This window comes from Megalops cyprinoides, chromosome 4 (assembly GCF_013368585.1).
Source record: "Megalops cyprinoides isolate fMegCyp1 chromosome 4, fMegCyp1.pri, whole genome shotgun sequence".
Taxonomy (NCBI): domain Eukaryota; kingdom Metazoa; phylum Chordata; class Actinopteri; order Elopiformes; family Megalopidae; genus Megalops; species Megalops cyprinoides.
Window position 1 is genome coordinate 39,546,875 of NC_050586.1, and position 17,178 is coordinate 39,564,052.

At 39.0% G+C, this 17,178-nt stretch overlaps 1 protein-coding gene across 1 annotated transcript; it reads left to right on the forward strand.

Moving 5' to 3' along the window:
• The first annotated feature begins 789 nt into the window (after positions 1–789).
• On the forward strand, positions 790–10,358 carry cdo1 (cysteine dioxygenase, type I). Its single transcript, XM_036527409.1, has 5 exons — positions 790–991; positions 4,376–4,453; positions 5,383–5,540; positions 5,736–5,905; positions 8,699–10,358. The coding sequence occupies exons 1-5, from the start codon at positions 822–824 to the stop codon at positions 8,726–8,728; spliced, it is 606 nt and encodes a 201-aa protein (XP_036383302.1). The 5' UTR covers positions 790–821; the 3' UTR covers positions 8,729–10,358.
• Positions 10,359–17,178: the final 6,820 nt, after the last annotated feature.

A 17,178-nucleotide genomic window follows, 5' to 3' on the forward strand; every position in this document is an offset into this window, starting at 1 on the left:
GACATTCATCTAAGTTAAATGCAGCCTCTTCATATTTCTGCTATGATACAAATGGCTAAGTTTTCAAATGCATGAGCGAGAGCTAAGAACTATTTTTCAAGAATTTTTCTAAGAACGGTTCAAATTACTTGGCCAAGTTGCCAAGTTGCAAGGTGGCCTAAAGGTTGTGTGTTTGTATAAATGTGATCATAATAAGATTATCATGGACAAATAACTAACAAAGATAAGACTGTTTGCATATGGTAAAGTATTTGAAATCGGATGAGGACGTTTCCCTCCCCTTTGTCTGCATTTCGTAGTTCTTGCCACAATATTTATGCTATTGACAGGTCCTTAGTTTAGGTCACAAATAAGTAATGAATCGATTTGGGGCAATTTTTCCAGTATCATTTAAAAAAGAATTCAGTCACATATTAAAAGCGGTCTAAGGTACCTTGGAATTTCTGTAATGTAAAAGAGAAAACTGGAATAGGCACGTTTATTGTCACAGAGCACCACACTGGACAGCGAGGGCGAAACCATCACAATATAGCCATGGGGAGTTTTGAACGGGACACATCGAACGGAAGGGCTTGAAAATAAAGCCTCCGTGTATCAGTTTAATGGTCAACTGTAATATAATTTGAAACTTATGGTATAATTATCATATAGTGGTCATTTTTCTATACAAATATGTTTAATTGTTGAGTCACGTTTGGAGTTCACCACGTATCATATTGGTACAGTCCAACCAAACTTCTTCCCAAATTGTATAAAGAGTAAGCGATGCCCATTAATTAAATAGAAGTAACGTGGCAGGAATTCGCAGTCTGAAATTCACGATGGAGCAAACCGAAGTGATGAAACCAGAAACACTAGACGATCTGATCAAAGTGTTGCACGAGATATTTTCAAGTGATCGCATTAACATTGAAGAGGTGCAGACTTTAATGGAATCCTATGAAAGTAAACCACATGAATGGATGAAGTACGCGAAATTCGACCAGTTCAGGTAATGATGATTATGGTAATGGTTATTGTTGTCTTCGTCGTTGTTGTTGCAGCTGCAGCTGCTGCTGCTGCTGCATAACTGTAAAGGGAACAAGGATGAAAGCAAGTATAATAAAAGACCCTAATTAGCAGATTTAGTTGGTAAGTGGAAATCCTCCAACCAGGCTTACCCTACTATTTGGGGAGTTAATAAGTGGTTGGGGGTGCCCTTTTTGAGAAGTATTCAATAACACGAGCCACTATTTTTCTTAAGAGAAAAACAACTAAACAACTGTCTGTTATCCAGAGTAATTTAAAACAAGCAATTTCTATATACTATTGCACAGTATTAAGAAGATGTGCCATATTATAGTTTTACCAGAGTAGAAAAGGGGCTTAATGACTCAGAAAGGACAATTAATAGGATCATTAATATAAACACGAACGTTTGCACACAGCAGCCTGAATTGAGTGCATATCACATGTTAGCACATGTTTTAGCGAGTAGTTGGAGATTGAGTTTAAACATGCATTGTGATATGAAAATTGATTTTGAATGGGACGCAATGAGGGCACAACTGTTAGCCTAAGGAATTGGTCTAAGTGTACTGGTCTAAATTTAGACCACATAGCTGCATGCAGCAGCTCGAGAGAGCTGAGCAGAGAGAGCAGCTCGAGAACCTTATTTTAGGTTTAGGTGGTATAATCGAGAGTTGTTTGTGATTCATTAATGATTAGTAAATATTTATTTATATAAATGAACAACTTAACAATATCTGTCGAAAGCAATCTTGAATTGGTTATTTCGGCAAATTCCAATCAGGTCAAAGGCTAACATCGATCATTCCATTTGTATTCTACCTTTTACAATAAATAGAGACTCAACGTTATTGAAGCCTACTATAACTTAATATGACTTTTTTGTGCAGTATAGTCTTTGCATTTTTCCACAGTTCATACTTTTTAGTGGTGGTCTGCTTTACTGTACAGGGTACTTGACTGAACATGGAATGTATTATGGGAAGGTAGCCTATTTCTAATGTGTTCGTTTTTATAACATGTGTAGGAATATTTCATTCAAAGAAAATTTAAATAATCTAAACCTGCTGGATCTGATGTGCATTTAATCACGGGATTTCACATTTCTGTGCGGAAAAACAGACGGCGGCACATGGGCGTTCAAGTCTGTCGTGAAATGTTTTGAGTGGATATTATTCTGGAGGCAGTGGAGGGTGGGGACAGGTTTACCAATCAGAATGCGAGTACAGACCCACACCCGCAGAGCTGGTTAAAATATGATCTGCCGTGGGACAGAAGTATTTTTTACTTGTTTGTAAGTAACAGCGGGAACTGGATGTTCAGATACATCACATGTGGGAGGAAGGTGTTGCAACGAATGGTCGTTTTGTCTCGTGTCATACAGTCTCCTGCGAACCAATGTGTTGGTAATAGTTGTCACGAATGGCCCGCTTTGCCGGTAGGATTTGTCATATGCGATGCTTATAGTCTTATACTTTATACATCAAATAAACAATATAACATACGAATTTACATTAAAAAAACAATCGAAAATAAAACAGAAATTAAAATCTAAAAGAGAAAATGAACAGCTTAACGTTACAGGCTGTGCATTACAACAGCTAGATGCACATAGCTTGAAACTAGGTCTTGAACACCTGCTCATACCAATAATCTAGATATAGATCAGTGACTTATACCCTACAGTTCACAGGCTATGTAAATCCGTATACCTGATCCCCTCAAAAGTTCTCAGTTGATTTACATGGTTGAATAAGGGTAAAGGTTAAATAAAGAATAAAAAAGGATTCCAACATTGTGCTCCTTGCAAACCTTCCCCTCCAGATGCTTGTAAAAATTACACCCAAGGCACAGACACCATGGCATAAGGTTAATATATAAACTGCAATTGTAATCTAGAAATCTGTTACCTTAGACTTTGCTGGGCACAATATAAAACAAAAAGGGTACAGGTCATTTCCAGTGAATTGTTATGTAAATGTTTATTCTGTTTAATTTGGGGCACAATGGCGCTGACACTTTGAAGGCTGTCTGTGTTGTTCTTGCACAGGGTGTTTGTGCCATGAGCCCTGCAGGGATTTCTGGAACCAAATAGGTTGCATAACACTTTCACATTTTTGCAAGCACAAGCTTGCCCTAATTATGAAAATATGGAAGAAAAGGAAGATCCCACCAATGACATGTTTAATTTTGCTGGACCATGTTACTTAATATCTATCATCTTTTTAGTGGAGGTCTGCTTCTCATATCTAATGCAAAATCTTTGTTGACAGCTTGCCAGCCCTTATAACCACCATAACAGCTAACATTATCTATAAAGTAGGAAAATCTATATTTATGTAAATGCCAATTTAATATAAGGTTAAACAAGGAATTTAGTGTGCTAATATTAACATAGTTAGCATTCTTCATCATTCAGTCATCACTTTTAACAGTGCTGTTTATAAATCCGTTACTTTTTATTGACTTACACAAGGAGATTCTCGTCTTTTCAACAAATAAATAGCACAAGTATTTTACCTATCAAGGTTTTGAAACTCAGGTAACTGTATTGTCTCCAGCCATACTCTTGGCTATACTTAAATGCATGTGTGACAACTAGCCCTGATTAAATTCTCATAAAGAAATTTTTAAATAATCCATGTTGATGCGAAAAGACAAGTTGTGTTTCATTACTATGAAATATTTGAGTTGAATTCAACTCTGACATGTTACTCTTTTAACCATTGGTGTATAGAAACACCTGGCATAAATGTAATTGCCTCAAATACTTGCCAAAATAAATGACATATTTCTAGTATCATAGTGTTTGCTTTTTAGTATATACCTACAAACTCAGTTCAATGTTTCTCTCAAAGACTTGCACCTGTATGTAGAGTGCATTTGAAGGCAAGCATGATGAACTGAAGAAAAACACCTTGCGTAATATCTGTGAGAGCATGGTGTCTGCTGTTTACCATGCCCTGACTGGCCATTTAAACTGATCTCATTGTGACCCGGTCCATTGCCATTGTTTGTGTTGGAGGTGTTTGTATGCAGGCTGATTTAAAGTGTACAATACATACTGTGGATAAGTTTTCAAACTCCCTAAGGTTTTTCTTTTTTTTTTTTTTTTGGAGAACCTATTTGATGTATCTCATTGAAGAACCCATAAGCTGCGCTTCACCTCTCATTCAAGCCCATAGTCCCTTGGCCTGGTGCCAGAGCTTGTTATGTGAGCGTAATCTTGTTTTTACTGTAAATCTCCACCCATAGTCATTCCACTCCCAGTGTTGATCCCCACTTTCTCTAAAACACGAGGGGAAAAATCTGAATGGTAGGTGAGAGTTCAGCCTATTGTACATTCTGTTTTTCTTGTCTCATACAGATACACCAGGAACCTCGTGGATGAAGGGAATGGGAAGTTCAACCTTATGATTCTCTGTTGGGGTGAAGGCCATGGCAGGTGGGATATCACTGATAACACTTTGGCCATGCAACGTGCAGCTGGGAGATGAGGTTCCACTCCGTTTAGAGCATGCTACCTAATGTCTCCTTCTGCCCGTTCATTTTCAGGTTGATCACAACACTCAGAAGTGCAGTGTTTAGCTCTGTCTAAAACACAGCCCATAAAAACAAACCCGCGGAGAGGGATTCCTTTTTATAAGGTCGCAGGTGCCGTGTCCTTCTCTGGATTCAGAGTATCTCTCCGCAAATACAAAGAGCTTCTTTGTGAGACGAGTGTGCTTTCTCTCTAATCTTGCAGAGAAACACTTTGAATTCAGAGAAGCACATCCATCGTATTGAGAAGCAGTGGACTGATGTAAAAAAAAAATTGAATCTTCCCCACTGTCACAATACAAACACTTCTGCACCATAAATACTCTGTGCTTTCTGCAGTGATATAACTGCTACATTATTAAGAAACCCAGGTTAGGGAGATGGGGAGCGCCCTGATAAGATCTGCTGACAGCTGAGCAGTGCGCACAAATCATTCAAGGCCAGACAAGGTATATCAAGGAAAAAATGCGATAAGCATTTCTGAATTATTGCCAAGATAATATAGTGGAGGTGACCTTAAAACAACACATACCAGGGGACTAAAAATCTAATTAGAAATGATAAAAAAGTCAACTAAGATTTAGAATGTTAGACTGGAATTATATACTGTCAAGCCTACTTACATTTACATGAATGATGTTTTGTGAAACAGCCACAGCTTAAGGACACTTAGAGGTTCTAAGGGGTATCTAGGAGTTTATATCACAGAGATGTACATTTGCATGATAGAGCGACTTTACTAGCAGGTGGCCAAAGGGCCAACGGTGTTTGACAAGCGCAGGAATGCCACTCTCGGCCAGCTCTAAGTCTGCGTGTGTTCTTCCCCACTTGCAGCAGTATCCATGACCACACAGACTCTCACTGCTTCATGAAGTTGCTCCAAGGCCAGCTGAAAGAGACGCTGTACGAGTGGCCAGACCGCAAATCACACGGCGAGATGAAGCAGAAATCCCAAAGGATCCTGCAGGAGAACCAGTGCGCCTACATCAACGGTGAGTACCTGAGGGGTCCGACAGGCCCTCGGAGGTCACACCACCAGGGCATGTGACCAGCCGAAAAGCAGCCATTGCGCCACCGGGCCTTGCTCCAGATTGCGCCTCAGGAGACCTGCTGACACAGACCGGCCTCCCGGTTATGTGGACATGGCAGGTTCCAATGCACGTGCTCTGTCTGTCTGTGTGCCTCAGATTCCATCGGCCTGCATCGGGTGGAGAACGTCAGCCACACGGAATGCGCCGCCAGCCTGCACCTGTACAGCCCCCCCTTCCAGCACTGCCAGACCTTCGACCAGCGGACGGGGCACAAGAACACCGTCAAGATGACGTTCTGGAGCAAATACGGAGAAAGGACTCCATTTGTAAGGATTACAAGAATTTACTTAACGCTTATTAATTATTAGCCACCTTAACTCCTCCCACCCTTCCCCGCCCTGACCTCATTTACTACCATTGCTGTTAGGCAAAGCTGACCTACAGTACACTCTTGCACTCCTGCACCTAAGGTTGAGAACCTTAAAGATTGTAGTCTGTATAGCCAGTGCACTTTTTTGTGGGGACTGCCTTAAATGTTCAGTTTGATTGAAAGCAGAGTATTAATAAGCAATTAATGTCAATATTAACCTATTATGGTTTCACATAATTTATACTGAGACGTGTCATTGAAAAGAGAAGAGAGGAGAGAAACAGGGAAACAACACCCAGGTGTGTTCTGTTTCTGTTGAAACATGCTGGATGCTCTTAAAGAAGATTCCAGCTGTGTTTGCCACCTGTTGCTCTGTCTTGTTTTTCTGGTGAGACGTGCACTGCTGACTTTTGTCTATGGAGTAAGCGTTCGTCAAATATTACAGGCTTTCTCACTCCGTATTATGTAGTGATACGTCTCGCAAGTAATTTCTGAGTAACCTACTGAATTCCTGAAAAGTACTTTTGATGAATGGACCTGGAGTGACTGAAGTGTTCTTTGAGACATTTATCAGTTGAATGGCATGGGGTTTGAAAGTACACTTCGCGGGCCATTAATTAATTGATATGGGCCAAATGACCTCAGCTCTAGGCTGAGCTGTAAAATGTTCAAACGCAGCGCCACTTGTGTTCATGCTGTAAGTTTCTCTCCACAGCACGTCACCCAAATCAAAGGTCATCTGTGGTGATTAATTCATAATCGCTGTGTTTGTTGTGTTGTGTGTCCATGCCAGAATTTTATTTTGTGGTGGGCCCGTGAGTTATCTGAGGGAAGTTCAGAAATCAAAGCAATGTCACATAGAAGCCAAACCATGTTGGACAGTCTTGCAGAAGGGCAAAAGTGGTGACAGTGGGTCAGTGTGGAAGACAACATTCATTCTAATGGAATGTGACTGTGTTTTTGTAAACCGGCCCCCTGCCCGCTTGATCATCGCCAATTGGTCTGGAAGGCATGAAAACAATCTGTCTCCACAGCACTGGCAGAATGTGTTTTGAGATACTTTCCATTCATGAAGACCAAGTACAAACTTTCAACAAAATAGACTCACAACACAGCATTTTATAGGCAAACTGTACAAATTTTTGCTTGAAATAGCATATATTGGTGCAAGTACATAAAAGTGTTCATCATTATCTGAACCTTCCTTTAGAATTCTGGAATCGGGTGTGATTTTTAAAGCATGGTCAGATAATATTGTTCACTTGATCATTAAAGAATGAGTAGCAGTGAGAAATCATGAAGGTCTACTGTCAATTGCACAGGGATGAAATATTACTTAAACAGCAAATGGAATTTTACGAGGAAAAGTCAGATATTGTTTCAGATACAGTAATGGAAATTCTGGATATAGCAAGGATAGCATTGTGGTGTGCTGTGTATAAAAGGATTCTGAAAAAAAACTGAAAGCACATCAGTTTTTAGCAAAATTTTAGGTGTTGCATAACACTGAAAAGATCACGTGAAAATCTAATCAAAAAAATTTTATATGAAATGCTGTATGATTCATATTTCTGCACATTATTTATTAGGAAATATGCGTTATGTCACAAAATTTGCAAGTCATCACAAACATGTATTTTCTCATTAGACTGTACACTCAAGACTGTTTTTATGCATGCCTGAAGTTGAGTAATAGATGGGAGTAACTCCTTGTAAGGGGTGGCAGTTCAGTAATAGAACCTACACACATTTTCTTTTCTAAATCCTTCAGTGTGGATACATTTATAGACAATTGATTTGCGGCAATATCAATATGCTGAGGGGTGTGCAGTATAAAATCCATTGCCCTGTTTGCCTTTTTCCTCCTGCATTAAACACTATTTGTTGGAATCGGGGGACCTCCTTGTGACTTCAAGAGTCTAGCAAATTTTTTTTTATCTGAGGAAATTTCCATGCTCTACCCAGGGAGAGAATTCCAGGAATCTGTCTCCACAAGAAAGCAGACGTGTAACTGTAACACGGCCTGTTCTGTGAGACCTAATTTATTTAGCATGTGCCAGCCTGCATTACACGTTGTCAACCGGTGCAGACCGGAGGTATTTGTAGGAGTTCGCTTCTGCTTTGGTAAATGAAACAGACTTATCTGAAGGCTCAGAGTTGCTTAAGCTTACCTTGAGCAAACTACTGTCTGGCCCCGAGAATGTTACAACACCAGGGCTTTGATAAGATTAGACAATATGCACATTCACTTGACTACCTTGTGCTTACCTCACCACTATTCGCTCCCACCTTTCCCTGTATTGTGCTTTTTTGTGTGAAGATTTCATGTTTCTTAAAGGGCACAAATAATGATTCTCTGAAAAGAATTAACCTAGGGGAAGTATTTGGTTGGACATCAGGTGTTCATCCTGCATCATTGTAAGGGATTTCCACTTAGTGGACGTTTGGTATGCCCACCCAAACACTTTGCCTGGGTTGAGACAAAGTTCTTTTTCACATGCTTCCTGTATTTTGAAAGAGAGGTGAAAATGAATGCTGTATCAGACTAGAAATATTTGTAGAATGTTAATAATAAGCTCAACTAATGATATTTTTAAACAGTTACTTGAGGCTTATGGTATGCATGGTTAAATGGTTCGTTAAAATTTTTAGCGCAGAAATATAGTCTCATTTGTCCATTCCACCTTGTCCTCCATTCCACCTAGTAAGTTGTCATGTCATGCTCATGGCTCCATGTTGTCTTTTGTAGGAAACTACAGTTTCACAGGAAAATAACTGAGGGATGGATCTCAGCACCAACTGGATACACTAATATGGAAATTCGAGCGAAATGGAACCGCGAAGAAAAATATTGTCAACTAAAACAAAAAACAACACTTTGACAAATTGAAAAGGACAGTTCAAAAGGATGCGTCAGTAATTAGTGCAGCTTTATCACAGCCCAATGTAAGCTTGGCAAATGCTGATGAATGCAGGATGAAAGCGTGAATGGCGGTATTAGGTTCAGCGGTGGAATGAATCTGCTCTTTGTTTGGTAGGCCGGAGGAAAACCCCTTGCCAATAACAGCATTCCTTTGTGTCTGTGACCTGTGTAATCACACTTTTGTACTGTTACGGGGGATAAAAGTGTTTGGTGGAAGTGTGTAATGTTTCACTGGAAACGGGATGGGCATCTGGTCACAGCCATGCACTCTGACAGTACGTAAAAACAATTATCCGAAGGCCCTCTGTGATCAATATTGTCCTTTCATACACAATTGAGCACTTTTCCTTTGAAAATGTATTGATTTTGTTTTTAAAGCATAAATTGTTTTAACATTTGTCTAAATTGTATAGACATGGCATTTCTTGTATGAATGGCAATTTAAAATGGTAATGTTAAAGCTTTTTAGATGTACTATTTTAAAATGCTATACTGGTAATTTATATTTACGACAGATCATTTTAGGGGGGTGGGGGGTGGTGGCTGTAAAGCTCTGTTAATTGGTCTTTGTTACTTGAGTGCCACGCCCAGATTTTTTGTTCAGTATCTGTAGAGATGAAGTACAGATTCATTATTACTGCCTCTGGATAGTTAGGAATATTAGGTTAAAATAAAGATTACATATCTTGAATGGGTTGTCCAGTAGAACGAGGCACTCATTCCATTTCTCAGGATTTTTGCTAGTATTTTAATTGTAGAAATATTTTCGATGCATGGAAAAGTGCACGAGAAGAAAGAGCAATCCCAGTTTCCATGTATATCATGGCAGACATTGTGATCATGAAATTCCCAGGTTTGTAGACCATTAAACATCGCCTCTGTCAAATGATGCTGTACTTCTGGTTTATTTTAAAATTGACATGGTCTGCTCTATAACCAGAGCAGGAAACACGTGAAACAAGCAGGAAACCACTGACCACACCAGTTGCATGCTGATTTGCCTGCATACAAATGGTGCTTTCTTTGAACATGTTTCATGGGAAACTCTTAGGTAGAGCATTCTAATGTGCATTGCCCAGTATTTTGTTGTTATCATTATATATCGCTACAGTAATAGTCAGTTCTGCAGATTCTCACACATTCATTGTTGCATTCAGACGCCAAAGAAACAGAGACACCCTTGCACAAGATGGTTAGACAATACGCCGCGTAGGAAATGGCACCAAACAACTGCGACTTTTTGTAACGAGACATTGTGATGTTCAAAGGATTCTACTACGTTCTTTCAGGTTTCTTAAAATCTCTCATACTAACTACGATTAACTTTTTCCTTAATCCTGTATATATTTTCTTCATAATTAACTTGTTACTTGATTCTGTATGTGTTCTCTTTATGTGTTAAACAGGCATCAAACAGATACTGCCTCACTTTGATAATTAATGCCCACCATGTTCTCTCTTCCTGAATACAGTATTTGTAAACATGTGCATATGTGTGTTGACATGTGTTCTTTGTCTTCTCTTTCAACCATTGTGTAATTTACAAAAGACAGCACACATTCTTCCTGTTCACATAGTAGGCAGCACTCATTGTCTAGCAATTTACAGTCTTGACAAGAAGTCTTTGCAAGGGGCAGGAAAGAGGAACAGTGCCCACGTCACCACTGGCAAAGCGCAAACACTGTAAATACCCAGTCCTAATTACAGGCAGTGTCACAGAATAGCTGGACTCCTAACAGGAAAAGTAATTAAACCAAGCACACTTCACAAAACTGCAGAAGCCATAAGAGGACAAATGGGTGGTTGTATGAGATTACCAAGCAATATAAAACCCTTCTTTACAGAAAGACGATTTTTACTCACAAAGCAATGGGTCATTTAAAAGAATCTCCTTCCCCTTAGCCATGTACATATTCATACATCAGGGTCTCAGTTCCTTACAGATTTTCTGTTAGAAGCTTTATGATTAACATTACAGACATTTTAAAATTATTCTTTTGTTGCTGAAACAATGAATGTCATTACAATACAACACATAGTTCATTTGTACTGAACTGGACACTTACCGACTGTCACCTTAAAAAATACATTCAAAATAAGAGGAAAAAGAGAAAAACTGAAATAATCATAGCCTACCAACTAATGTTAAATGACTGATTAATGGCTGGATATGGATATGGCAACTTATTGAGCTGTCTAACTAAATTCCAGCTGCTAGCTACTTTAGTCAGAATCATATATTACCCACTAGCAAGGTTAGTTACCCTGTGATGAAACACTGCCATCTTGTAAATATTAATATGAATATTGCTCCTGAAAGAAACGTACAACATTAAAGGCTGTTTTTCTGTTGTCAATCTGTTTTGTTGAATGTTTGCCATGTTCTCCTTTTCTGCAAAACTGCTGTGAAATCAGGCACTTCTGATAATTGAACAATGGTTTTTAGTAACTAGCAAACAGTAGATTTGTCCCAATTCCAACAACTAGATTTGTGATCACTGTTAGACATCATTACTTTCTCAGGCAACATTAAGCATGGATAATTGAAGTTGCTGTTCCAAGGCCCTGTGTTTACTGTGGTAAATGAAAGTCAGATGTATTTCAGCAGTTAAGTGACAAAAACACAGTTGTGCAAATACAAAATCATGTTTACTTTCCTAAACCTTCAGTATTAGTACTCTTCATCAGTAAATGATGGCATGTCCTCCCCATATTGTTAGGTAATTCTTTGTCTTCCTATTCTTCAACAGACATTGGCTGCAGACACTATAAATAGGTGAATATAACTAAATTTTAAAACTCTTCATGACGTCAGGGTCAATAGCTAGCTACCTAGTTCCAGGTACAGTACTTTCTGTTGTGATGTGCCATGAGTATGCACAGGGCTGGAACATTAATTGACCAGTTAGCAATCAGGACTAGATACATCATATCAACTCATAGGGCAACTGGCAAGGAACTGCTTATTTAGTAGAAAGTTATTCTTTTAAAATTGTTTTTGATATATACCAGAAAGTGCTACCTTGAAATAAGGAGGTATGGTATGGTGGCAAGATGATGAACAAGCATAAAAACAATCAATAATATTCATATTCTGCCACAAATGTTCTGGTGAGAGTAACTGTCTTTGCTAGATAAAAAGGTGAGCTGGAATATTGAGAATCAGTAATCTGATGTTGCAGGAGAATGCCCCTCAATCAGTGCACTGTGGACCTGACTCACCAGTTTTATAGGTGCAGTGCCATTTCTGTGCCCTGCCCTGTGCCCCTGTATGTGACTTGAACTGGAACTTGAACTTCTGCATCAAGAAACACAAATTAAAGAACACATTTCAAAGCTCGACATATGCAGATAACAATGCTGAGGCTGAGGCTGAGTCAAGAAAGTGCTTTTCTAAATTTAACCTAAGTGGTAAAAAGCATAAAAAAAAAAAATCAGAACACAGAGTTCTGTTAAATGTTCCAGCAGATGGACAGGAGCCAATGTTACGTAACTTCCAGAGCTATCAGGACTGCATGCCATTGATCACGTTCACATCAGTTTTTTATTGGTGGGCAATATTAACATTGCACCACCCAATGTGATATTTATTCAAGGGACTTCAGGATAATCAGTGACTTGATTTTGGCATTGTTTTTCACTGAAAATGCTACTGCTCTAAAATCAAGTTTTCTAATTGTAGGATTATACTGTTATGATTATATGTAAGAGTATACTGTTGCTGCACCATTGGAGCAAATCAGAACTTTCTGGATATACTTCTGCTCCAATAGTCTTTCATCGGGACATCTCTGTTCAAATGAAGTGTCGCGATAGGAGTTGTTTTATTGTAAAATAATGCCCCACACACATGCAAGAAAACTTAAAATGTGGAAAATAAGCAACATTCATGCAGGGATTGTCTCCTTTGTGTCTTCTTATTCTGGTTTCCCAGGATCCTTGGCACAGATTATTCACAGCGGTGTCTTCAGTGCCTTGTGCTGGAATGTTCCTGTCAACTTCTGTAATTTCCAAGAAAACAGAGGGATGGCTATTTTTTTAAAAGCATGCTGCCTGAGACACAACTCTGACACACGTCATTGGTTGGCCAGACACAGATGGCTGAAGATTAACAAAAGCTATCTTCATCCACAGTCACGCACTGTATGCAGCCCTTTTTATCATATCAATGCAAAGACACAACTTGCAAGAGTATAATGATACTTATGTACCATTGCATTTCAGTTGCTCTACAGGGTGCAGACAGTGGACATTGTTCATTTCTTCCACTGAAAAAAAAATGCATACTTCAGTCTCAGGATGTCTGACCATCCCTGTTTCCCTTTTAGGATAATTCATAGTAACACTGAAACCTGATCACTGAAATTGTTTTTTTTTAGTTCATTGGTACATGTGTACCAAATACAAAATATTTTCATTGGAAAATGTACTGTAATGTGACAGTGGCATTATACTATGTGCAAGGTATTTAACCGCAAAGGCCATAAAGATCAAATGTATTGGCAGTGAATAACGTATTGGCACTGAGCAGCTTTAAACCAGGCAGAGTACTCTGTGTTCTTTCCCCTCTGCGTTATGTCTGAATACCCATATGGAAGATTTTAAATGCACATAAAACATAATTACAATGTTGATCTTTCCAACTGTTTTTCTCTTTGGTGCTAGCAGGATCGTTGGAGATGACAATGTGGATATATGTGGTTTTATTGTTATACATGACCGCACTCAGCAATTTCATATGTGGGAATATGGGATTTTCTTAGTGTAAGGGTACAAAGCATTGCCACAAACACAAAAAATGTCATAACCAAACCAGAACCATTGCACAATATTGTGAAATAGTTTTGTTACATAATTTGTTACTTTGGCCAAACTAATGGCAAAATTAATGATCAGACATTCTGTCAACAGCGACAACTTCACATGGGTACAAAAGTGTTTGTAATCTACCTCTCAGTACAGATAATGGATGAAGATAGGGCTTCCATTTAGCCCCATCTCTACTTAAGTGTTGTATTCCCTGCACATTTTATGGTTATTTGGTTTATGTACAGTAAGTCTGGATGTTGTGCAGCCCAGTGTACTCATGCAGTTCTTATCAGATGGAATTGGTACCAATCTAAAAAAGCAGATTACAGGATATAATAAACCAAAATTCCCCTTTTAAAGACAAAGTCATCATTCTGACATAATCTTAGACATGAGACCATCCATCTGAGCCAGTCCCTTTGAAGTAAATTTAGCTGATGTGGCCCAAGACTTAGATTCAATACGCACTGGCCTACTGGTACTTGGATTTTAAGCCTGTATCTCCAGTGACAGTGCTTTAAATAGTGCGTGTATTCATGGCAGCGTAGCATAGTGGTTAAGGAGCAGGATTTGTAACTGAAAGGTTGCCGTTTTGATTCCCCATGGGGGTACTGCTGCTGTACCCTGGGGCAAGGTACTTAACCTATAATTGCCTCAGTAAATATCCAGCTGTAAAAATGGATAACATTGTTAAAAAACTGTAATTGATGTAAGTTGCTCTGGATAAGAGTGTCTGCTAAATGGCAATAATGTAATGTAAAGCCAGCAGCCATATATATTTTTTCAAATTGATTAAGTCTGGGATGGTAACCACTGCTGGGTGGCAGGAGATATAAGCTTCACAAACCAAACTGCAACTCGACAACGCAGATCTACCTCAAGAGTAAAATTACTTTCTATTTGCAGTACACCTTGCAGCCACATGAGGCAATATACTGCAGTGTATCATATGCGTTGCATTAACATGTGGGCAACCTGAACTTCACCATGCTTTGCGTGCATTTTAGCTGACATAAAATCCAGATGTATTAAGTAACTGCATGAAGCCATTGTGAATAACAGCTGTGATTAGTAAATGGCTTCCTGTCTTTCTCAATTTTAAAACTGAGTTCAACAGAGATACAACAGCTATACTTATTTAGAAACTTGTCCTGACGAAGCTGATGACAATTATCCAGCACTTATTGAGAAACGTGTTCTTATAATAGCCTACTCATTATAATAATAATAGGCCTGCTGCAATCATTGAAACAATGTATCTATTGTGATAATAGTGATGATAATGTTGTATTAAACGAGATATTCAAATGAGACATTTGAGCTCTAATCACATGTTCAGTGCCTTTTTGTTTACTTTGATTGTTATTTGGGTCGCAAATAACAATGATTTAAAAAATGTAGGACGCCTGAAAAAAGTTCGAAAACCACTGGTCTGGTGGTTCCATTTGGGCCTCTGAAGGCATTCAGTCCAATCTAGAAAAAAGTTCAATTGTACGCCAACTATTCTGCATAAGACTACCCTTGTGTAAGAAGGAAATGACATTACAAGTGTCAAAGGTTAACTTGCGCTGAGCCTTCAGGCTGGTTCAGGGGTGCAAAGCTTTATTCTCACACTCCAGAGGAGAGTCAACACATACACAAGCATAGTATCTGACAACTCTGCGCTGTGCAGAGGGCAGACAGAATACATAGAGCACTCGCTTACATTGAAACTGGTGCACCGCGCTCTTATTGTACTTATACTTCCTCTTATTAGTTTCTGCACAAAAGGCCAGAGACATGACCTAATCAAGTCTGGATTGAATACTTGTATGCCAGTTAAACAAATGTCATCCTGTGCAGGGGAGACAACCTGCAGTTTCAGCTTTTCACACTTCTTCTTACATAATGACTAGCAGTGTAGCATAGTGGTTAAGGAGCAGGACTTGTAACTGGAAGGTTGCTGCTTCAATTCCCCATGTGGGAACTGCTGCTGTGCCCTTGGGCAAGGTACTTAACCCACAACTGCCTCAGTAAAAATATCAAGTAGTATAATAGATAACATTGTAAAGTGTCTACCAAATTCCAATAATGTAATGTAAAATTTAATGTAATACAACACATACACCATGGCCCAGCATCTTCCACTGATGTTTGCAGTTTACACAGTTCAGTCAAAGGTCACCCTTTTACAATATTTGTTCATTCTAAGGTCACCCCCTAACACTTCTGCTATTCAAAATATCAGTTTATTCTTAGGTCACCCTCTGCTAGTTAAAATACCAGTTCATCCTTCGGTCACCCTCTTGCAATGTCCTTTCATATCATTTTATTTCCACAACAAGCTCTTATTATCAATTAATTTGACATATATGTCAAACTGAAGATATTAACAGGGGGTTGCAATTTCATCAAGGCTTGATAAAGCACTGTCACTGTTTTAAGGTAGGATGAGGCTAATAAAAGGAATGTTATTATATGGCAAGTGGAACACAGTTGCATAAGATCAGAATGGAATATTTGAAGACAGCAAGCTAAGTATAAATTTGGTATCTTTCAGCCCTTTTCAATTGTATCTTTAATATTTTTAACAAGCATGGAGTAGCAGGTTAATAGTGATTATTCCATGAGTAAATAAAGCATGTTTAATTACCCTAATTACATTGAGGGCATGTATCAGTGATGTATCAGATTCACAGTCAGAGGGTACGCTAACTTCTAACTCCAGTGGTGATGGGCCATGAATTTAAGCAGAATGTCTACTTACAATTTACATACATACTACAGTTTTATCCCCAGTTTAGCTCCTTCCAGGTTTGCTATGAGTGTGATTTTTTTTCATTTCATTTCCTCATCAGTGTTGGTTTCCACAGGTGTGCAGAACTGCCAACAGACCATGAAGAAATTCCAATAATGTAAAGTGCACAACAAAAAACAAGAATTTTCAGTTAACTGGTCAAGTTTACTTCAAAGGCTCACTTCAGAAGTATCACATGTATATTCTTATTGGTCCAGCTGTGAATGATGTAGGTACTTCCTGGCCTTTTCAACTCATCCTGGATTAGAATTTAAATTTTATTGTAACTACTCTCATTTCAGATTTGGGATTGGCGATTTTAGATGTGCCATCAAGCATAGAAACTAACCAGAGTTTGTACGGGACCCCCTCTCTTCAGAGGTGGTCCTGTCACATCCCAGCACAAAATTGCTATCCAGAACTTTCTCCGCCGCTGTCCCCCGATGGTGGAATGACCTTACACACTTCATCCATTCTGCCGAGTCCCTCTCTGTCTTCAAGAAACATCTGAAGACACAGCTCTTCTGCTCTCACCTGAGCACCTGAAATACTATCCCCTAAAGGAATCCTTCATGTCTCAAGCTAATGGTTTAACGCACTCGTTAGCTCTACCAGCTAGCTTGTACCTTGTCTGGCCAACCATTGAAACCGCAGCGCTTCTATTATTGTTGACTCCTTATGGCTTTTTTCTTGTGTTGTACTCTACCTCACTTGTAAGTCG

Coding starts and splice junctions, on each gene's coding strand:
- cdo1 (XM_036527409.1), top strand. CDS start 822: ATGGAGCAAACCGAAGTGATGAAACCAGAAACACTAGACGATCTGATC. Junction 4,454..5,382: donor TGGGGTGAAGGCCATGGCAG/GTGGGATATCAC, acceptor CCCCACTTGCAG/CAGTATCCATGACCACACAG. Junction 5,541..5,735: donor CCAGTGCGCCTACATCAACG/GTGAGTACCTGA, acceptor TGTGTGCCTCAG/ATTCCATCGGCCTGCATCGG.